Source organism: Chiloscyllium plagiosum, unplaced genomic scaffold (genome assembly GCF_037043375.1).
Source record: "Chiloscyllium plagiosum isolate Xiang-an unplaced genomic scaffold, Cpla_swu_hap1 HiC_scaffold_4, whole genome shotgun sequence".
Classification (NCBI taxonomy): Eukaryota; Metazoa; Chordata; class Chondrichthyes; order Orectolobiformes; family Hemiscylliidae; genus Chiloscyllium; species Chiloscyllium plagiosum.
Genome location: NW_028270142.1, coordinates 8636531 through 8657745, shown reverse-complemented (window position 1 = coordinate 8657745; position 21215 = coordinate 8636531). Strand labels below are relative to the sequence as shown.

Sequence of the window (21215 nt, the reverse complement as noted above, 5' to 3'; positions counted from 1 at the left end):
GGTGTCAGAAGACTAGAGGGTAGCGAATGTTGTGCCCTTATTCAAGAAGGGCTCTAAAGAAAACCCTGGGAACTATAGCCCAGTAAGCTTAACATCTGTGGTAGGTAAGTTACTTGAGAAGATTCAGAGAAATAAGATATACATGCATTTGGAAAGACAGGGTTTGATTAGGAGTGGTCAGCATGGCTTTGTGAGTGGGACATCATGCTTCACAGATTTGTTAGAGTTCTTTGATGAAGTGATCAGGAAGGTTGACGAGGGCAGGGCAGTAGACGTAGTCTATATGGAGGTAAAAACAATGACTGCAGATGCTGGAAACCAGATTCTGGATCAGTGGTGCTGGAAGAGCACAGCAATTCAGGCAGCATCCGAGGAGCTTCGAAATCGACGTTTCGGGCAATGGAGGGCTTTTGCCCGAAACGTCGATTTCGAAGCTCCTCGGATGCTGCCTGAATTGCTGTGCTCTTCCAGCACCACTGATCCAGAAAGTAGTCTATACGGACTTCAGTAAGGCCTTTGATAAGATTCCACATGGTAGGCTGTTTTGGAAGGTTGGATCGCATGGAATCCTGGGGATCTGGCAAATTGGATACAAAATTGGCTTGATGGTAGGAAGCAGAGGGTAATAGTGGAAGGATGCCTGCTGAGTAAATGAACAAACCCTGCAGACAGCTGCAACACAAAGGAATTGGGGAGTCCTCTTTATCACAGAGGGCTGCTGAGGCTGGGTCAGTAAATATATTCAAGGCTGAGATCGACAGACCTTTCATCAGCAAGGGAATCAAGGATTACTGGAAAAAGGCAGCAAGGTGGATGGGAGGATTGAATGATGGAGCAGATTCGATGGACTGAATGGCCTACATTGCTCCTACATCTTATGATCACACTTGTTCAAATTGATAGGCCAAATATTGTACCAAACTTTCTATAATTCTGAACACAATGAAAATGTCTTTACTTCTGTAGACATGTGATAATAATAAATGATAAATATTTAATGACTATGTTCAGCACATTGTGATGTATTTAACTTAAAGCAATGCGCTTTGTGTCCAGTTACAGCTATCTGACAAATGCTATCCTGTGTAAGATTGGATGGAACCAGCTTAAAGACCATGTAAATTAATTTACTGCTGGCCCCAAATCAGCACTAACTAATCTGAAGGAAATTTAAGAACTGTAAGCATGGAAAATCTCTCCAGTGTGATGAACAAGTGAGCCTTTGCTGGTCAAGCTAGTTCTGTTATACAATGCAGAATCTAGACAGTTCAACATAGCCTAAAAGTAATCTTGCAATGGATGAATGGCATCATCTAATGTGGCAAGAAAAACTCAATCGTACAGTCATACAGCATTGAAACAGACTCATCGGTCCAACCAGTCCATACTGACCATAATCCCAAACTAACCTAGTCCCACTTGGCCCATATTCCTCCAAACATTTCTTATTCATGTGTTTATCCAAATGTCTTTTAAATGCATCCATCACTTCCTCTGGCAGTTTATTCCACACATGAACCACCTTCTGTGTAAAAACATTGACCCCCATGTCTTATTTTAAATCTCCCTCCTCTCACCTTAAAATATGCCCCCTAATCTTGAAATCCCCCAACCTGTGGAAAAGCCACCCGTCATTCACCCTATCTATGCCCCTTATGACTTTATAAACCTCTATAAGGTCACCCCTCAATCTCCTACGCCCCAGTAAAAAAAGTCCCAGCCTATTAAACCTCTCATTGTAATTCAAACCCTCCAGTCCCAGCAACATCCTGGTAAATCCTTTCTGAACCCCCTCCAGCTTAATAATATCCTTCTTGCAACAAGGCGACCAGAACTGCACACAGTACTCCAGAAGAGACCTCACCAACATTCTGTACAACTTCAACATAATTCCTCTGAAGTTCAGCTGCTGTGTCTTCAGTTGTGAATGATTAGTTCTTCTGCTTGTAATAGGAACTTACTGCTATCAAGAATTATAACACCATTCCTCACATCGCCTCCTTTGCTAATGCCATCCTTACGTTTGGAAATGATGATTGGAAACACTGCTTCAACATTGAATGTTGAGAACTCAGCCCTGCACTCCTAACGGATAGTCACCATGAATGCATCTTGAATTGTTCATTATGTTTGAATATTCAATTAATAATAGGAGTGCATCTACAGATTATTAGATTAGATTACTTACAGTGTGGAAACAGGCCCTTCGGCCCAACAAGTCCACACCAACCCGCCGAAGCGCAACCCACCCAGACCCATTCCCCTACATTTACCCCTTACCTAACACTACGGGCAATTTAGCATGGCCAATTCACCTGACCTGCACATCTTTGTGACTGTGGGAGGAAACTGGAGCACCCGGAGGAAACCCACGCAGACATGGGGAGAACGTGCAAACTCCACACAGTCAGTCGCCTGAGGCGGGAATCGAACCCGGGTCTCTGGCGCTGTGAGGCAGCAGTGCTAACTACTGTGCCATCGTGCCACCCACTGTGCCACCGTGCCGCCCATAGAATCCCTACAGCCTGGAAGCAGGCCATTCAGCTCATTGAGTCCACACCAACCGTCCTAAGAGCATCCCACCTAGACCCTCCCCTATCCCTGTAGCCCTGCATTTCTCATGGCTGATCCACTCAACCTGCACATCACTGGACACTATGGAGCAATTTAGCACAGCCAATCCACCTAACCTGCACACTGTGGGAGGGTACAGGAACACTCAGAGGAAACCAACGCAGACATGGGGAAAATGTGCAAACTCCACACAGACGGTCACCTGAGGCTGGAATCAAACCCAGGTCCCTGGTGCTATGAGGCAGCAGTGCTAACCACTGAGCCACTGTGCCAGCCAAGGTGAAGGGAGGATAATTATGTTACTTTCTTGGATCACCAGAAACATAGCAACATTAATTATTTGTGAAGATCTGCAAGTTTCTATGTGCATTGTAAACAGAATATTACACTTGTAATGTCTGAAATATTAAACAAATATTAATTAATCATATAATTAGCTGGAACAACAGTTAACTAAAGCCAACTACACTAGCTGCAGTGGCAGAAGTATCACACTTGCTAAGAACTCAAGCAGCTTTCATGGAGTCTGCACATTTTCAGACACAGGTCAAATTTACTTGTTTGTGGATGTAAAAATATTCGACCTGTAAAGAGAGAGAACTGACTACGGCATAGCCTCTGCCTTCCCTCTCTCTCTGTGAAATCCCTCAGAGAGTCAGAGAGTCGCAAACTCACTGAAAGGCCTCATCACTGCAGATGGAGTGTAATGTTAAAAGATTAAATTGGAATATCACTCTGGATATTAATGTAATATTAAAGGGTTAAACTGCACTGAGTGAACATCCTGGAAGTGGGTGGGGACAACAGTCATGCAGGAATGTGGATGACCCCCCCACTCTATTTAGTCAGTCATTTGCTATTACTCTCCCTACTATTATCAAATTCAACTATTATTCAATCTCTTCCATTCACAAATACTTTCATAGCCATCTCCCGAAGCTAGGACATATCACACCTACATTGTCTTGGGGAATCACAGAGTCAGGAAATCGTCTACATAATGATTCCCCAGGATTAGGGCATTTACATTTACATTATCTCCGAGGATTACCTCAATCTGCCATTGTACCTGGGGTAACATGTGGTTTTGAATGGGGTGAGGGGGGTAAGTGGCCAGTGTACTTGTGAGCATTACTAACTGACCTGTATAAAGGGGATGTGTTTCCTTTCTTCGGGATCTCTTTAACTTGACCTCACACACCTGCGAAGGGGGTCAAAGGGGGGTCACCTAGTTTGTACAGGCTTTAATAAACTTTAATTGTTTGCAGAAGTTGGTGTGTACGAATTGCATCTCGTGTGTGAAACCTCAGGAAAAGAACCTAACAGGAGGATTCGGAATAGAGAAATCTCCACCGCCGCTCCCTCACCACCAGACGCCTGGAGGAAGAACGCCTCATCTTCCACCTTGGAACACTTCAACCCCAGAGCATCAATGTGGATTTCAACAGTTTCCTCATTTCCCCTTCCCCCACCTCATCCTAGCTTCTAACCTCCAGAAACTCGATCCCCTGACCTGTCCGGACTTGTCCGACCTGCCCAGCTCCTTTTCCACCTATCCACTCCACCCTCTCCTCCCTGACCTATCACCTTCATCTCCTTCCCCACTGACCTATTGTACTCTATGCTACTCTCTCCCCACCCCCACCCTCCTCTACCTTATCTCTCCACGCTTCAGGCTCTCTGCCTTTATTCCTGATGAAGGGCTTTTGCCCGAAACGTCGATTTTGCCTGTCCTCGGATGCTGCCTGAATTGCTGTGCTCTTCCAGCACCACTGATCCAAAATCTGAATGTATACCCGCCTCTGAAAAAGAGAATCCAACCAATCATGGAAGAAACCCCACTGGAAACAGTTGTTAACAACATTTTCATCTTTGCTCATGTAAGTATTTTGCAATAAACTGTTTTTTCATTTGTTAGTTACAGGAACATGATGTGTTTCTGACACTCAATTGTATACAGTCCATTATATAATTGGCAGCATCACCATCCTTTTAAATTTCACATCACATCATGATCAGTGAAGTTTAGGAATCAGTCTGTCCCTTGTAAGTCAGTCATATCGCATGGTAAATATCACATACGGTATTAAAGGACAGCAACATAAAACCTTATTAAATAGCAGCAGGGTCTGTTTGCATTGCTGGTAATATGTTTGTTTAAGACATTACTTATTATTTCAGAATGTCTAGTTTTATGTTCTGTTGATACAGTTGATGATCAAACTCTGGCACAGGCTTGAAGTAACTCCACAGAGGCCAGTATCCTGACACAGAGTCACCCTTTATTTACACGTGGAAAGTCTTTAACACTGCGATATTTGTGCACCTTCTCTGTCACCGTAACATTGTATTCCTTGCTCTGTTCTATTACCCTAACACACTTTGTATGATCTGATCTACCTGTAACGCACACAAAACAAAACTCTTCGCTGTACCTAGGTACATCACAATAATAAATCAAATTTAAAAATATTCACCCAAGTACACTAATGCTGTGATCATGAGATGGATTCAATGTATTCTTAACATTAATTTAACTTTAAATTTAACAGAGCAATACCAGTTAAGAATTGATTAAATGCAGAACTGATATACTTATTTCTTAGGGCACTTGCAAACTGTACCTGTCTCTGAGCTAGAAGCCCATGTCTAAGACCCACCTGCTCCAGAGCTGTGAAATAGTGTCTCTGAACTGGTAGACTAGAAATTATCACCACTTATTTCCTATTAATGCCCTTAGTGGATCATAGGTGAGCAATCAGCTGCACATTCACTTCCATTCCCTTGTTGACTGTATTGTCAAGATCAATGAGGGAGATACCCAAGGACATCACTATTCCCCGACCCATGCTGGATACGCAGATGTGGAGACTTCCTGAATGACATGTTTGAGTCAGTTTGGTATCATGAATAATCAGATGGCCAGTCGGCCAAGATATGTTCCCCAAGCTCATATTTAAAGGTTGACTCAGTGCTCAAGTTAAACACGGGGGAAACAGCATTTTTGCAATCTTTTCCAAAGCATTGAGGCTTGTAAGAACTTCAAACCAACAACATGAGTGATTTTATTCACACGTTTAGGAGTGAATTGCTTTGGACTGTTCTATAGACAAAGAAAAATGATCTTAATATACATTATATGCTTATATGCAGCTGACCGTAGGTCCTCTATTGTGACCTTGGGTGGTCAACTGTAGCTTCAACCTATAAAAGTACAAATCTTTTGGAAAACCTAGCTGGGTATCTGTGTGGTATAGTTAACAGGCATTACAATATTTCCCAAGACATTATTCACAGATAGTGCTGAACCTTCAATACGAGGTGTGTTTACATTGGCTATGTTCTGAAGTTGAGGAACTTCCATTCTTATGTAAGAAGATTCCAAGGCTGTATCCTTACTCAGACACTGACACTGTGCTCCCAAGTCATTCCCAAGCATTAATCATGAAGATGGAGAAAAAACTAGTTCACCAGAGAGGAAGAAAACAGATGTTAACAACCTATAATGGTCTTCCTAAAAATAACGTATTTTGAAAATATGGTTGGCTGTGGTAAGACTATATTAATTGCCCATGTCTAACTCTACCAAAACATTGTGGTGCTCCTTCTTGTCAAAACTTGCATTTCCGGTCGTGATTATGTTCCTGTAATGGTCACAAGATCAAGAATTCCAGGATTTTAGCCCAGTGATTTATGAAGAAGCAATGAAACATATACAAGCAAAAAGATGGAGAGATAAAAACAGAATTAAAAGCAGGCAATACATCGTGGAGAGAAGCAGAGTTGACATTTCATTAGAAGGGTCAACATGACCTGAAACATTAACTCTTTTTCTCTGCACAGATTTGTCTGACCTGCTGACAATTTCCAGCATTTCCTGTTTCTGTTTCAGCATTCCAGCTGTTGTTGTACTTTGCTATTCTGTTGGAATGAAGGGAAATTGATAATGTTAAGTCTCTTCCATCCTTCTTATGAGTGAATGGTTCATGGACAGAGGCCCTGTCAAAGTAAGCTTTCTACATTGCAGCATTTGCTTCCTGTAGATAGTTACATTGTACACACACGTGCACCAGTCATGAAAAGAGTGAAGGCTAACTCCAATGGCAGACATACCAGTCAAGTGTATCCAGCCTCTTGAGTCTTGTAACTATGCACAAGTCAAGGATTGAGATGCATGCCATCACACTTGTGCATTGTTAAATGTTTAACTGTCAACTCAACTGACCCCCTAGAAATTGAAGATGGCATTCACCATAACAATGCCTGAGGTCAGTGGGAGATTGTTGAGTTTATTTTTGGAGCAATAGTCACTGGAGGGATCATATTGTGGGTTTGAATATCGTCTGAAATATCCCAATCTAAGCCTGGATCTTGTCTTCAGCCCTTCATAGAATAGAATCCCCATGGTGTGGAAGCAGGCCATTCAGCCCATCATTCTGAAGAGCAGCCCACCAAGGCCCACTCCAGCCCTCTAATCCTGCATTTCCCATGGCTAATCCACCTAGCCTACACAACCCTGGACACCATGGACAGTTTGGCATGACCAATCCACCTAATCTGCACATCTTTGGACTGTGGGAGAAAACCAGAGGACCCTGAGGAAACCCACATAGACACGGAGAGAAGGTACAAATTCCACACAGACAGTGGACCGAGGATGGAATCGAACTCAGGTCCCTGATGTTGTGATGCAGCAGTGCTAACCACTGAGCCATGGTGCTGCCCGTGTTGTTGACTGATGTGGGTTGTTTCTCACTTTGTTCAAAGTGAAGCTGTGGAAGCATCATGGAATGCCCCATTATTCATCTTGTATCTGTTGGGATATTTCCCCATTGGACCAAACAAAAATTAAGAACGACTGGATTGATTGGGCTTGTACTCGCTGGGGATCTCATTGAAACACATAAATTCCTGATGGGACCAGACAGGGTAGATGCAGGAAGAACTTTCCCGATGTTGGGGAAGTCCAGAACAGTCTAAGAAGAAGGGGTAAGCCATTCAGGGCTGAGATAAGGAAGAATTTCTTCACTCGGAGAGTTGTGAACCTGTGGAATTCTCTCCCACAGGAAGTTGTTGGGGGCAGTTCATTACATATATTCAAGAGGGAGCTGTTTGTGGCCCTTTTGGCTCAAGGGATCAAGGGGATAGAGAGACAACAGGAATGGGATACTGAGATTGCATGATCAGGCATGGTCATACTGAATGGTGGTGCAGGCTGGAAGGGCTGAATGGCCTACTCCTGCGCCTATTTTCCATGGGAAGAAGTTACCTTAAAAGAACTAAGAAGAAACCTTGTTAGATGTTGTCCATGGAGGGAAGATGCCAGGAATCATGGACAACTTGAAGAATAATAAGGAGGCAGAAAGTAGAGTATGAGAGAAAGCTGGCTAGTAATATTAAAACAGAAAGGAAGAATTTTAAAAAGAAAAGAGTAATTAAAGGTAGTGTTGATCTTCGATGACAGTATACAAAGAAATGGCAGACACTTTGAACAGGCATTTTCTGCTGATCTTCATGGTAAAAGATTGCAAAAAACCTCCCAGAGATAATTGAAAATCACAAGGTTATAGGGAGGGATCAAATTAAAACAGTCAGCAGGGGAAAAATGCAAGGAAACAGTTGGAATTAGTTGTAACCATCTCACACAAGACAAGGTAGTTCCTATTCCCTTGTTGTTTGGTCTTCCCACCTGTTGTGAATTCCATTGGAAAGCTGAGTGTTTGTCCTGTTACAAGATGGGTTTCCCATTATACAACATACTCCTTGCATTAATGATGTTTGCTCAACAAAGTCTGCATATATCATCTGAACTTCTAAATTATGAGCAACAATAGGCTATTTGGCCCCTCCTTGACTCTGCCATTCAATGGCTGATCTGAATACACCACACTCCCACTGGTCCTTGAGAACCTTTCACCCCTTTCCTTATCAAGGATCTATCCACCTCTGCCTTTAAAAAAAAATGCAAAGGGTTTGTATCCAATACCTCTTGACGAAGAGAATTTCAAAGGGTCATGATCTTCCATAAGAAAAATAAATTATCCCTCATCTCTGTCTTAAAAGAATGACCTCTGAGTTTTAAGCAGTGATCCCTAGTTGGAGAATCTCCCACAAAAGGAAACAGCCTTCCCAAATGTACCTGATCCAGGCAGCTCAAGATTTTACATGTTTCAACGAGGCTTAACAGGCTGGGGCTGTTTTCACTGGAGCGTCAGAGGCTGAGAGGTGACCTTATAGAGATTTACAAAATTATGAGGGGCATGGATAAGATAAATAGACAAAGTATTTTCCCTGGGGTCGGGGAGAGAGGGGAAAGATATAAAAGAGACCTAAGGGCACTGTTTTCACCCAGAGGGTAATACGCATAAGGAATGAGCTGCCAGAGGAAGTGGTGGAGGCTGGTACAATTGCAACATTTAAAAGGCATCTGGATGGGTATATGAATAGGAAGGGTTTGGAAGGATATGGGCTGGGGGCTGGCAGGTGGGACTAGATTGGGTTGGGATATGTAGTCGGCATGGACGGGTTGGACTGAAGGGTCTGTTTCCGTGCTGTACATCCCTATGACTATATAACTCTATGATATAATCTCACCAATATGCTGTAGGTAAAGTATAACTAGTTATGCATTCAAATCCACTTTAATAGACTTTCTTAATTACCTGCTGTGCCAGTTAAGGAAGTAATTATTAAAATAATTAAAGCAGTTTAAGAGCTGGGGAAAAGTCTGTCATGTTAAAACAAGAAAACTTTCAATGTAGTTTGGCTTGGAGTAGAACTCATTAAGTCACGAATTTTAATGAGTGTACAGCCATGGATAAATGAACTGGAAACTTCAAAACAGCCAACAAGACACAGACATTTCTGAATGATTACATACCACATACAAAACAGGAGGTAGAAACATGGTCTGACCAATTGCTTACATAAATATGCAAACATCATTAAGGCAAGACATTTTATTTTTAAATATTTAATCTGAAAACAAATATTGATAAAAATACCTAACTTACTAGATAGACAAATGAATAGTTTCACATTCTAAATTACTTTGGAATTCCAATTACTGTAGTTCTATAAACAATTTGTCATCATAGTTTATTTCAAATATATGTGTCTTCTCTTGATAATGCACAGATACAGACAGCAAGTCAGGACAGCAGCACAATCTTAGCCTTAAGTAAGGTCAAATGGCAGTGATCAATTCAGACAAGGTTAAATACAACTAGGAGAGCCACTTTGTTGGAAATAGCCACAGGAGAAATAAAGGAGCAAAGAGAGAGTTGTAGAAGAAGGTTGGGACAGTGGTTGAAGCAAAATCTTTGGGAAGAAGCATGGTGTCATGGAATTAAAAAAAATGTAAACACTCCACTACAAAATACATTGAGAAATTTTCAGTCAAGTTTACAATTCATTCTCATAAACCATGACACCTCTTCTTGATTTACAAAAATGTATTTTTTAACTACATCAGGAAGCACTGTATCAGGAAGCATTTCCTCAGGAGTTCCATGTCTTCATTCCGAAACTTTAAATTCACCATCTTACACTCCCACTACAGTCGTGTCATAATCTAAGGTCAAACTGCAAAATTACTATTCATCTGACTGAGGCAGACTGGAAACCCAGCTCTTTGCCTTGCCCCTGAGTGTGGAAGATAACTGCAAGCTATAACAGAAAACAATGTGAAAAAACTCAAATTGTTGGAAAAATTCAGCAAGTCTGGCGGCGTCTGTGGAGAGAAGTAGACATGCTGAGTAGTAATTTTGCAGACTGATCTTAGATTATGAAGCCCCAAAGAATTGCAAATGCAGATCTGACAGAAACACTTCTCTCCATAGATGCTGCCAGACTTGCTGAGTTTTCCCAGCAATTTATTTTTGTTTCTGATTTCCTGCATTTGCAATTCTTTGGAGTGTTGTTTGTATTATGTGAAAGCTGTTCAGCTCAAAGCATCCATGATAATGACCAAGTCATACTGCAATCCCATCATGAAGATCATATCTTAGAGCACTGCTACAAAATAATAACTCTCGATCCCGCAAGGAAATGTGACTATGATGCAAGATAACAGGGGAGGAGACAGTTCAGTGGTATTGTCAGTGGACTACTAATCCTGTGAGCCAGTGCTCCTGTGTTCATAATCCCACCAATCCAAATGAAATTTTGGAATTGGATTTCATGTTGGGACTACATTATGACATTACCATTGTCAGTTGTGTTCCAGATGATGACCAAAAGTAGACTGTTGGTGTGAAAATTAGTCAGGTTGGATTTATCTTGCTTTTTGTGTACAGAGCATATCTAGACAATTTTCCATATTGTCAGGTAAATGTTGATCTTACTGGAATAACTGGACAAGGCCATGTCAGGGAACAGCTAAGAGTGAACCTCATTGCTGTTGGATTGGATCACATGTAGGGCCAGACCAAGTAGAGGTGGCAGATTTCCTTCTTTCAACAACATTAATGAACTAAATGGGCTTTTTCAACAATCGAGAATGACTTTGTGGTCATTAAACTAAAGAGTGCTGCTAGAAACAATAATATTCTCAACACTACTCGAAATGTTGTAATTCAACTGCCATCACTTACATATTAATAAGTTGATAAGGGGAGACAATGTATACATTGGAGCAGGAGGCTATTCAGCCCATTGTTTCTATTTTAGTCAATAAAGATCTGACTACCGATCCCATTTTACAGTTCTTGGCCCATAACCTTAGAGGCTACAGTAATACAAGTGAATACCTAAACATTGCTTAAATGTTCCAAGAGTTTCTGACTCAACCATCTTCTCACACATTGAGTTTGGATGCCCACCATTCTCTGGGGAGAAAGTTTCTCAACATCCTTCTTAGCCTTCTATCTTCAATCAATGTCTCCTGGCTGTTGACCCCTCTGCTAATGGAAACATGTCTTCCTATCCTATCTGCGTCCCTTATAATCTCATCCATTTCTCAGACCGCCTCTCAAACTTTGCTGCTCCAATGAAAACAACCCCACCTTATCCAATCTTTTCTTATAGCTCAGACCCTCCAGTCCAGGCAACATCCTGGTAAGTCTCCTCTGCATCTAGTCTAGTCTAAACATATGCTTTCTATAATGAGGTGACCAGAACCGCAGACAATATACCATCCCAGACGTGGCCAAGCCAGCATTTTAAACAGATGCAGCGTAACCTCATGGCTCTTTTATTCAATGTCTCAGCTAATAAAGGCAAATAAACCCACATCCCTTCTTAACCACCTTATCTACCTGCTCCCGAACCATTACAGATCTGTGGATAGGCACACCAAAGTCCCCCTGATCTTCAATACTTCCTGGGATCCTACCACTCATAGCGTAGACCCTTGTCATGTTCAACTTCACGCCGGCCTTCCCCCTCCCCCCCCCACCCCCCCCCACCCACACACACACACACACACACACAAATCAATATCTTTCTGTGTGCAGAAATGTTCTGTCCCTCAGAATCCTTTCTAATGAATTCCCCAGGATGGAGGTTATACTGGCTGACCTGTAATTTCCTGGTCTCTGATTTTTTAAAATAATAATGGGGCTGCTATCAATGATTCCTCGATCAATATTGCAATCCCCACCTCGTCCATCCCCCTCTCTTGTTGATTGGAATACTGTTTCACCAGGAATGTTGAGGGGCCAATTCCGCCCATCTTTCAGCCAAGTCTTGACCACAGCTAGGAATCACTGACACCCAGTTTGGGTCCCACATGGCCATTCCGTTGGTGACTTGATTCACATGTGGATGATAAAGCTGAACTCCAGAGGTGGGGTGAACTGAAAGTGACTGCTGAACACCAAGATCGCGTGTGACAGTTTGTGGCATCAATAAGCCCCAGCAAAACCTGAGTCAATGTCAAAGTTGAATGGGAGTCCACTCAGTATCAGACCCTCCTAGTGCCTCAAATGCATGTAAATATAGTCTTGTATGTGCAAGAAATGTTGTTTGTTTAATTGGCTAGAGTCAAACTCCAATACCTGCTTGCTCTCTTGATATGCCACTGTCCAGAACTGAACTGAATTTGTGACTATGTATATACACAAAGATTTTTTTTATGAGTAAAGTATATTCTTGAAATTAAAAACAACTTGAGTCAATGGGAATCGGGGAGAAATCTCTGCTAGTTGGAGTCAAATCTAGCACAAAGGAAGATGGTTGTGGTTCTTGGAGGTCAGTCAGCTTAGCTCCATAACTTCTTTACTGAAGATCACCATGGTAGTGCCCGAGGCCAAACTATCTTCAGTTTCTTCATCAATAACTTTCCCTCCATCCGTCTGCAAGGTTTCTACAACACCACCACTTCCAAGTTCTCCTACAAGCCAAACATCATCCTGACTTGAAGCTATTTTGCTATTCCTCCATTGTCATTGGGTCAAAATCCTGCAACTCCCTTCCAAACATCATTCTAGGATTCCCCCCACACCAGCATTTCAGGAAGACAGCTCAACACCAGGACAGATGGTATGGACAATGAATGCCAGACTAGCTAACGAGGACCACATTTCATGAACAAATAAGAAGCACTACAATAACATAAATTATTTAGATAGGAGGTATAGTTAGTAAGTTTGAGGTGTAGTGGACAACGAAGAAGGTTACCTCAGAGAACAGCGGGTTCTTAGTCAGATGGGCCAATGGGGCTGAGGAGTGGCAGATATAGTTTAATTCAGATAAATGTGAGGTATGGCATTTTGGAAAGGCAAATCATGGCAAGACTTATACACTTAATGCTAAGGTCCTGGGGAATGTTGTTGAACAAAGAGACCCTAGAGTGCAGGTTCACAGTTTCTTGAAAGTGGAGTCGCAGGTAGATAGGATAGTGAAGTAGGCATTTGGTATGCTTTCCTTTATTGGTTAGTGCATTGAGTACAGGAGTTGGGAGATCATGTGGCGGCTGTACAGGACACTGGTTAGGTCACTTTTGGAATATTGTGTGCAATTCTGATCTGCCTGCTATAGGAAGAATGTTGTGAAACTTGAAAGAGTTCAGAAAAGATTTACAAAGGTGTTGCCAGGGTTGGAGGGTTTGAGCTATAGGGAGAGGATAAATAGACTTAGGCTATTTTCCCTGGAGCATTGGAGGCTGAGGGGTGACCTTATAGAGGTTTATAAAATCATGAGGGGCATGGATAGGGTAAATAGAAAAGGTATTTTCCATGGGGTGGTGAAGTCAAAACCTGGAGGGCATACGTTTAAGGTGAGAGGGGGAAGATTTAAAAGGGACTTAAGGGGAAATATTTTCACTCAGAGGGTGGTGGGTGTATCGAATGAGCTAACAGAGGAATTGGTGGAGGCTGATATAATGACAACATTTAAAAGGCATCTGGATGGGTATATGAATAGGAAGGGTTTAGAGGGATATGGCCAAATGCTGGCAATTGGAACTAGATTAAGTTAAGATATGTGGTCGGCATTGACAAGTTGGACCGAAGGGTCTGTTTCTGTGCCGTCTATCTCTATGACTCTAAGTAAATATTTTGATAATGAACACATCTAAAGCTTTGTTTGGTGGGAACAAAAATTATGAATGCGTACCCTCTTGGCAGCCCTCAATCTTGGAAGAGAAATGATTGGCTCCATGGTGGCCTACACACTGTTAAATATTGGATTGCCTGGTGCAGCTCAGCAGCACCATTCTCTCATCACTGTCTCTGCCACATTTTTTCAGAACAAGACATTGAGCCAAGAAGGGATTTGTTGTCATTGATTTTCTCCGGACCTTTTTTGTCAGCCAATTGTGCTTTGTGTCTCCAACTACTTCTTCCATGACCTCAAGAATTCTGGTAAACCAGAGGACTCGACCGTGTTTTAGAGACCGAAGAGAAATCAAGTAGTTGATAAACAGGGAAGAAGTACAATGCATATACACTAATGAGTAATATGAAGACACAGTAGCAGATATTTTACCAGAAAATAAAATGATTTTCATTCATGTACTTTGGAACTGCATCTTCCAATGATTGCCACATGCAAGACTTTCCTCTGTCTTCATGGTTTATTCTTGAGCATCTGCCTCATCTGTGTAGAAAGTTTCTGACAATCTCTAACATTCTTGTCAGATGTTTTGAATTCTCAAACTGTTGCACAGTTATTTGGTGTCTTTGCAACCTCGATTACTCCTCAGTTTAATTTGGGCTATGGACCTACCATTGTTTTTTAATATCATGTTGCCATATTAGAGGGGAGGATTTGTGGGAATGCCGCATATACAAGAGAAGCTGTGGCATTACCATCACACATTGATGTACACAGGTACAAGTAGCTGCCTTCACTGGCGTGCTAGTCTCTAATTCTATCAAGCAGATTTACACCAGGGCAAGTTTAACTTCAGCAATGGGTGAGTTTGGCTTAAAAGTCTTGAGATTCATGAAAAATGAATGACTTTATGGCCAAACATTAGGCTCAACCTTCAACTGAAATTAACCATTACTCAAGTAAACTAACCTTGAATTTTGGTCACACTTATTCAAATGTGACCAGATCTTTTTGCATTTGCACGACTTTTAGCCCTCCGTCATGTATTTATCTATTTAACTGTAAATATCTTAGCCTTGTCCCTCCTGTGATCAGTTGGTCAATAGTAAACATCCAATATTAATTTTCTTCATATACCTCTCTACAGGTTTTCCACATTTTCCACATACTCAGTTTATCTCTATGTTATTATTAAGCTGGGTTTCTGTGATGCTCAGGATATAATGGACTCCAATAAATATCTACAGATGAAGGAACACAAAGAGAATTAAGCCATTCATTCCATCATACATGTTCCACATTTCAATTAGAGGGTGGCTGCATACTTCAATTATTTTTTTCCTGTTTTTGATCCTGTGCTGTACTATGTTCTACGATCCATATCCATCAATATCTTTACCTAACAATAATCCATTAAATTCATCCAATCTTGAACATTTCAAATGACTTAGAATTTACAGCATTTGGAGGGAGAGTTTTCTGGTTTCCATTAATAATTGTGACAAGATGCTTTCTGATTTCATCATTAAATGGCCTCCCTCTTAAGAATTACTTAAGATAATGTAAGAATAGATTGTTTTCTTCTGGAGTCCCTCTGGAGTTCCCTGTATCTTAAATCTTTCATTTGTAAGACCTTGAATCAATTACCTTAAATCATCTGAAGTTTAAGGAAATGCAAACTCAATTTATGTAACCTAACCACATAATTTAACTGAGGGGACTATTCATGTGATCACACTATGCTCCTCCAATACCATTCCATCTCCCCACGACCTGAACTGAATGCTGGGGTCAATTTTTCCCAGAAGGCCAAAACAAAGATGGGTCAGAGAAAACGTGGCCACTTCATCACACAGCCAGAGGTCCCAGCTCCTTTCCCACCGCCAACTGCTTTCAGTCAGCAGAGGAGAAGGTGGGTTTCCCAAAAGTGGCCCACACCAACAAATAGACCAATTAAGTGAGGGGTGGGCTAAATATGTGCCTAATTTTCAGATGTTTTGGAGCCCTCAGTACGAGGGAAGGCATGCAGCAAGTCAAATTTGAGATTGGTGTCAAGAAAACGTTCTAAAAGTCAGTGACATGGAACAAGATGATGAACTACTTACCTCATCCAGGAACGGAAGGGTTTTTGAAGATAGCAAGAAGGGGATAGTTCAGTTAGGGAGCAGAATTTTTTAAACGCAAAAAATATACTTAATAAAAAATCTTTATGTACATACACAGGAACTTAAGCAGTTCTATACAGAGTTTGCATATCAAGAAAAAAAAGCATTGGAGTTTGACATTCCCTGGATTTGCATAAAACCAGTGCTGTATCCTACTCAGGCAGGGCACCATTTACATACACTGTCTCAGCATGCTCCTGCCCCACTGAACTCATCTCTACCTACCTCGACACAGTCCTATCCCCCCTAGTCCAGGAACTCCCCACATACGTTCGAGACACCACCCACGCCCTCTACCTCCTCCAAGACTTCCGTTTCCCCGGCCCCCAATGCCTCATCTTCACCATGGATATCCAATCCCTCTACACCTCCATCCGCCATGACCAGGGCCTCCAAGCCCTCCGTTTTTTCCTCTCCAGACGTCCCCAACAGTACCCTTCCACCGACACTCTCATTCGTTTGGCCGAACTGGTCCTCACCCTTAACAATTTCTCCTTTGAATCCTTCCACTTCCTCCAGACCAAAGGGGTAGCCATGGGCACACGTATGGGCCCCAGCTATGGCTGTCTCTTTGTTAGCTACGTAGAACAGTTGATCTTCCATAATTACACCGTCACCCACTCCCCACCTCTTCCTCCGCTACATTGATGACTGCATTGGTGCCACCTCGTGCTCCCGCGAGGAGGTTGAGCAATTCATCAACTTCACCAACACATTCCACCCGGACCTTAAATTTACCTGGACCATCTCTGACATCTCCCTCCCCTTCCTGGACCTCTCCATCCCCATTAATGACGACCGACTTGACACTGATATTTTTTACAAACCCACCGACTCGCACAGCTACCTGGATTACACCTCTTCCCACCCTACCTCTTGCAAAAATGCTATCCCATATTCCCAATTCCTCCGCCTTCGCCGTATCTGCTCCCAGGAGGACCAGTTCCACCACAGAACACACCAGATGGCCTCCTTCTTTAGAGACCGCAATTTCCCTTCCCACGCGGTTAAAGATGCCCTCCAACGCATCTCGTCCACATCCCGCACCTCCGCCCTCAGACCCAACCCCTCCAACCGCAACAAGGACAGAACGCCCCTGGTGCTCACCTTCCACCCTACCAACCTTCGCATAAACCAAATCATCCGCCGACATTTCCGCCACCTCCAAACAGACCCCACCACCAGGGATATATTTCCCTCCCCACCCCTTTCCGCCTTCCGCAAAGACCGTTCCCTCCGTGACTACCTGGTCAGGTCCACGCCCCCCTACGACTCACCCTCCCATCCTGGCACTTTCCCCTGCCACCGCGGGAACTGTAAAACCTGTCCCCACACCTCCTCCCTCACCTCTATCCAAGGCCCTAAAGGGGCCTTCCACATCCATCAAAATTTTACTTGCACATCCACTAATATCATTTATTGTATCCGTTGCTCCCGACGCGGTCTCCTCTACATTGGGGAGACTGGGCGACTTCTAGCAGAGCACTTTAGAGAACATCTCCGGGACACCCGCACCAATCAACCACACCGCCCCGTGGCCCAACATTTCAACTTCCCCACCCACTCTGCCGAGGACATGGAGGTCCTGGGCCTCCTTCACTGCCGCTCCCTCACCAGAGGCACCTGGAGGAAGAACGCCTCATCTTCTGCCTCGGAACACTTCAACCCCAGGGCATCAATGTGGACTTCAACAGTTTTCCCTTCCCCCACCTCACCCTAGTTCCAAACTTCCAGCTCAGCACTGTCCTCATGACTTGTCCGGCCTTGTCCTACCTGCCTATCTCCTTTTCCACCTTCATCCCCTCCCCCACTCACCCATTATACTCTATGCTACTTTCTCCCCACCTCCACCCTCCTCTCGCTTATCTCTCCACGCTTCAGGCTCACTGCCTTTATTCCTGATGAAGGGCTTTTGCCCGAAACGTTGATTTCTCTGCTCCTTGGATGCTGCCTGAACTGCTGTGCTCTTCCAGCACCACTGATCCAGAAAGAGAAGGTCGGATGACCGAATGGTCCCTCAATGTATTTCGGCAGAAAGGCCTGAGACATTAGTCTTTTCCCACCAGTTCAGTTTGGGAGCAGAGACAAGGACTGAGAAGTTTTTCTCCGCTTCTGACTGGAGATGTTTGACACAAAGCATTGTTACTACAGTACCACCCACTAGTAAATGGGTCAAATTACAATGGCAGCTTAACCCTGGCATTTTCCATTATAATTAGTCATGGCAATGTGTCATGAGAAACTGATGGGAATCATGTGCTAAGGTAACTTTTTTTTAATGATTAAGATTATCTGGCAAATTTCCAAAACAAAGCCTGGTTACCTGGTTGGTCAATACCTGGGGAGCTGGAAAAACACAGCAGATCAGACAGCATCTGAGGAGCAGGAAAGTGAACTTTTGAGCCCGAACCCCTTCAGCTGGGTCTTCCTTAAGCAATCAGCAAGTCGGAAATAAGTCAGATCCTATTCCCAACTGCAGAAAGAAGATATTGCAAATCTGAAATTAAAGATGGGAATTCTTGGAAATATGCAGGTGACAGCTGGAAAGGAATTAGCAGATTCATCCTGAAGATGATGCATCTGAAACCCAACTCTGTTTGCGGTCTTACCACGGAGGCTGAAAATCTACTGAATATTTTTAGCATGGCCTTTTGTTGTTTCTGATTGAATCTGCTGCCAGGTATATTTGTGGCACAACCTGCAAATTCATGACTTTGCAAAGCTCTTACACATCAGTTTGAAAATATGAACGCCACGCTTGCGCCAATAAGCTAGCTTTACACGACAATTTGAACGATCTAAATGGAACATCTAAACGGTTAAGTTTAAAATCCCCTTTTCCTCTCTTTGATTTGGCAAAAGAAAAAGCTTCTTTTGTTATTTTTGTAGCATTTTTCCTTCAGGATACCAACCAATCCGCAACCTATTGTCCTGTCTCTTTCCCAATCCCTTGGGGCTTCCTTGAGGAAATAAAAAGATTGTATAAATAGGCACCAAATTCCCGGGAATCGCGTCATTTCCTCTCTAATCGCAGAAAAGTCCAAATCGCCTTTTCCCAGCGTTTCCCGCAAAGACAAGATTCCTCAGCATCTGCAGAGGGGTTGCTGAGAACAGCATACTGTTGCCATTTTCACTGGAGTTCCAACAGGAACCTGAACTTTATTAGTTTCCCCAGAGTGAGCTGTCAGACTATGGGAGAGCAAGTCTGCTCTGAATTAGAAATCTGATTAGATCCTTCATTCACAAAGCACTCTGCAGTGTAATTGTAAAATCCCAGTGAAACAGTCAACTCAAACAAACCCCTCAGCTATCAGAGTGAGAAATCCGCACTTAAACCAAGTCTGTTTAGGTTCACAGAACTAAACTGAGAGAGTGTTCTGTACCACAATATCAGGATGTAATCTGCATTTTACAGCTATCGCTTTATATTAAGAATTTCGAATAATAATTAATGCCAACTTGTAATATTTAAAGTGGCTGAAACGCTTTTAGAAATAATTAAAAAGTGGATAGAGACCAGTTTAACTCACATTTACTCAACATGTAGGTGCAATTAAACACCACATTTTTTATGGTCCCAAAGATTAATTTCTTGGAAGGAGCTGAGTAATAATCGTCTAATTAAAAGAATTAAAACTTTCTCATGGTTTATCGATAATTTAGTAGTAGCATGTTCCAGCTAACCAGAATTTAATTTGAAACAAATTTCACCAGGCTAACTTTGACATAACCAGAGCTGTTATGAATGAAACAGGTCTCTGAAACGTGGCCAGGAGTTGGTTTAAGAATTAAACGCTTGTAAACTTACAGAGACGACAAACTCCAGCGTATCCACATAATCCCTCTCGGTTTTCAGGATTTCAGACAAAACACAAACTCGAAGCCGAAGTTGTTTCTCCAAGTCCTTGCTACTTATCTCCCCTTTACTCTCCGACTTTTCTTCAGTCATTGTAGACCAGCGATCCCTGTTAATTTCATCTACTCCCAGTAACTGGTAGCACCAATCCCTTCCCTTTGCACATCAAATGGCTTTCCTCTCTCTCTCTCGTCATTTAAAGGGGGTTAACCCAGTGGCAGTAAACAGTGTTCTCTCTCTCTCTCTGTCTCTCCCTCGCGGATTTGGGTGACTTTCAACTCAATGTTGGAGGGGAGGGAGGAATGGCGGTGTTTTCCCGACTGAACGTGCGGGGAAAGCTATGAGGATCCCATAGGCACTGCGTGTTAACTCAGAGCTGCAGGAGAACAGAAACTGTGGGAAAGCCACTAGGTTTACACATTCACTAAAACACTTCCAGTGTCCCTGACCGCTGCCCCCAGTCCCATCGGAAAACAAAACAGGAAAATAAAGCGATTTTGGAAACTGCAGTTTGCCATTCAGACACACACACACACACACTGTCACGTTTTATAACATTGTCCCACATTCCGGAGTTTGGTCATTTCCCATGTTTGTGTGAACACGGGCAAGAAATGCTGACCAGCCGACGTCCCAGGGGTGAGTGGACACATAAACCTGCCCCTTTCCTGAATTTCTGTTACTGTCGGTTCGGGATATCCCTAAACATTCCCCTGACGAAAAGAAACGACCTTTCTGAAACCCAACAGGGATTCCCGGGCGAATGAGAAAGCTGAAGGAACGGGGTGAAGCCATGATTTCAACATCGACGAAAACAATTGGAAAAACAAAACCAGGTTGGCCTGGTTGCTTGTATCGGATTCCCAGCCCGGAAGGGCGCGATTATAACTGCATCAGTTGTGGCAAAGGGGCAACTTTTTGCAGTGGATAAAGTGTGGCGCTGGAAAAACCACAACAAGTCAGGCAGCATCTGAGCAGCAAGAGAGCCAACCTTTCGGACATAACTATCTTTCATAGAACCCCTGCAGTGTGGAAACAGGTCCTTCAGCCTAACAAGTCCACACCTCTCCTAAGAGTAACCCACCCAGACCCATTCCCCTACCCTATTGTCCTAAATTTATTCC

General features: G+C 42.9%; 1 protein-coding gene across 2 annotated transcripts in view; it reads right to left on the bottom strand.

Annotated features, from left to right (window-relative positions):
* The window catches only part of prex2 (phosphatidylinositol-3,4,5-trisphosphate-dependent Rac exchange factor 2), a 420366-nt gene extending 399538 nt beyond the window's left edge, over positions 1–20828 (bottom strand). The window contains exon 1 of one of the 2 annotated variants that reach the window (XM_043689238.2): positions 20044–20828. In XM_043689238.2, the coding sequence (XP_043545173.2) occupies positions 20044–20184 (141 nt within the window). In that variant the 5' untranslated portion in view covers positions 20185–20828. The remainder of the gene's footprint in view (positions 1–20043) is intronic. The other variant, XM_043689237.2, reaches the window with a different exon arrangement.
* Positions 20829–21215: the final 387 nt, after the last annotated feature.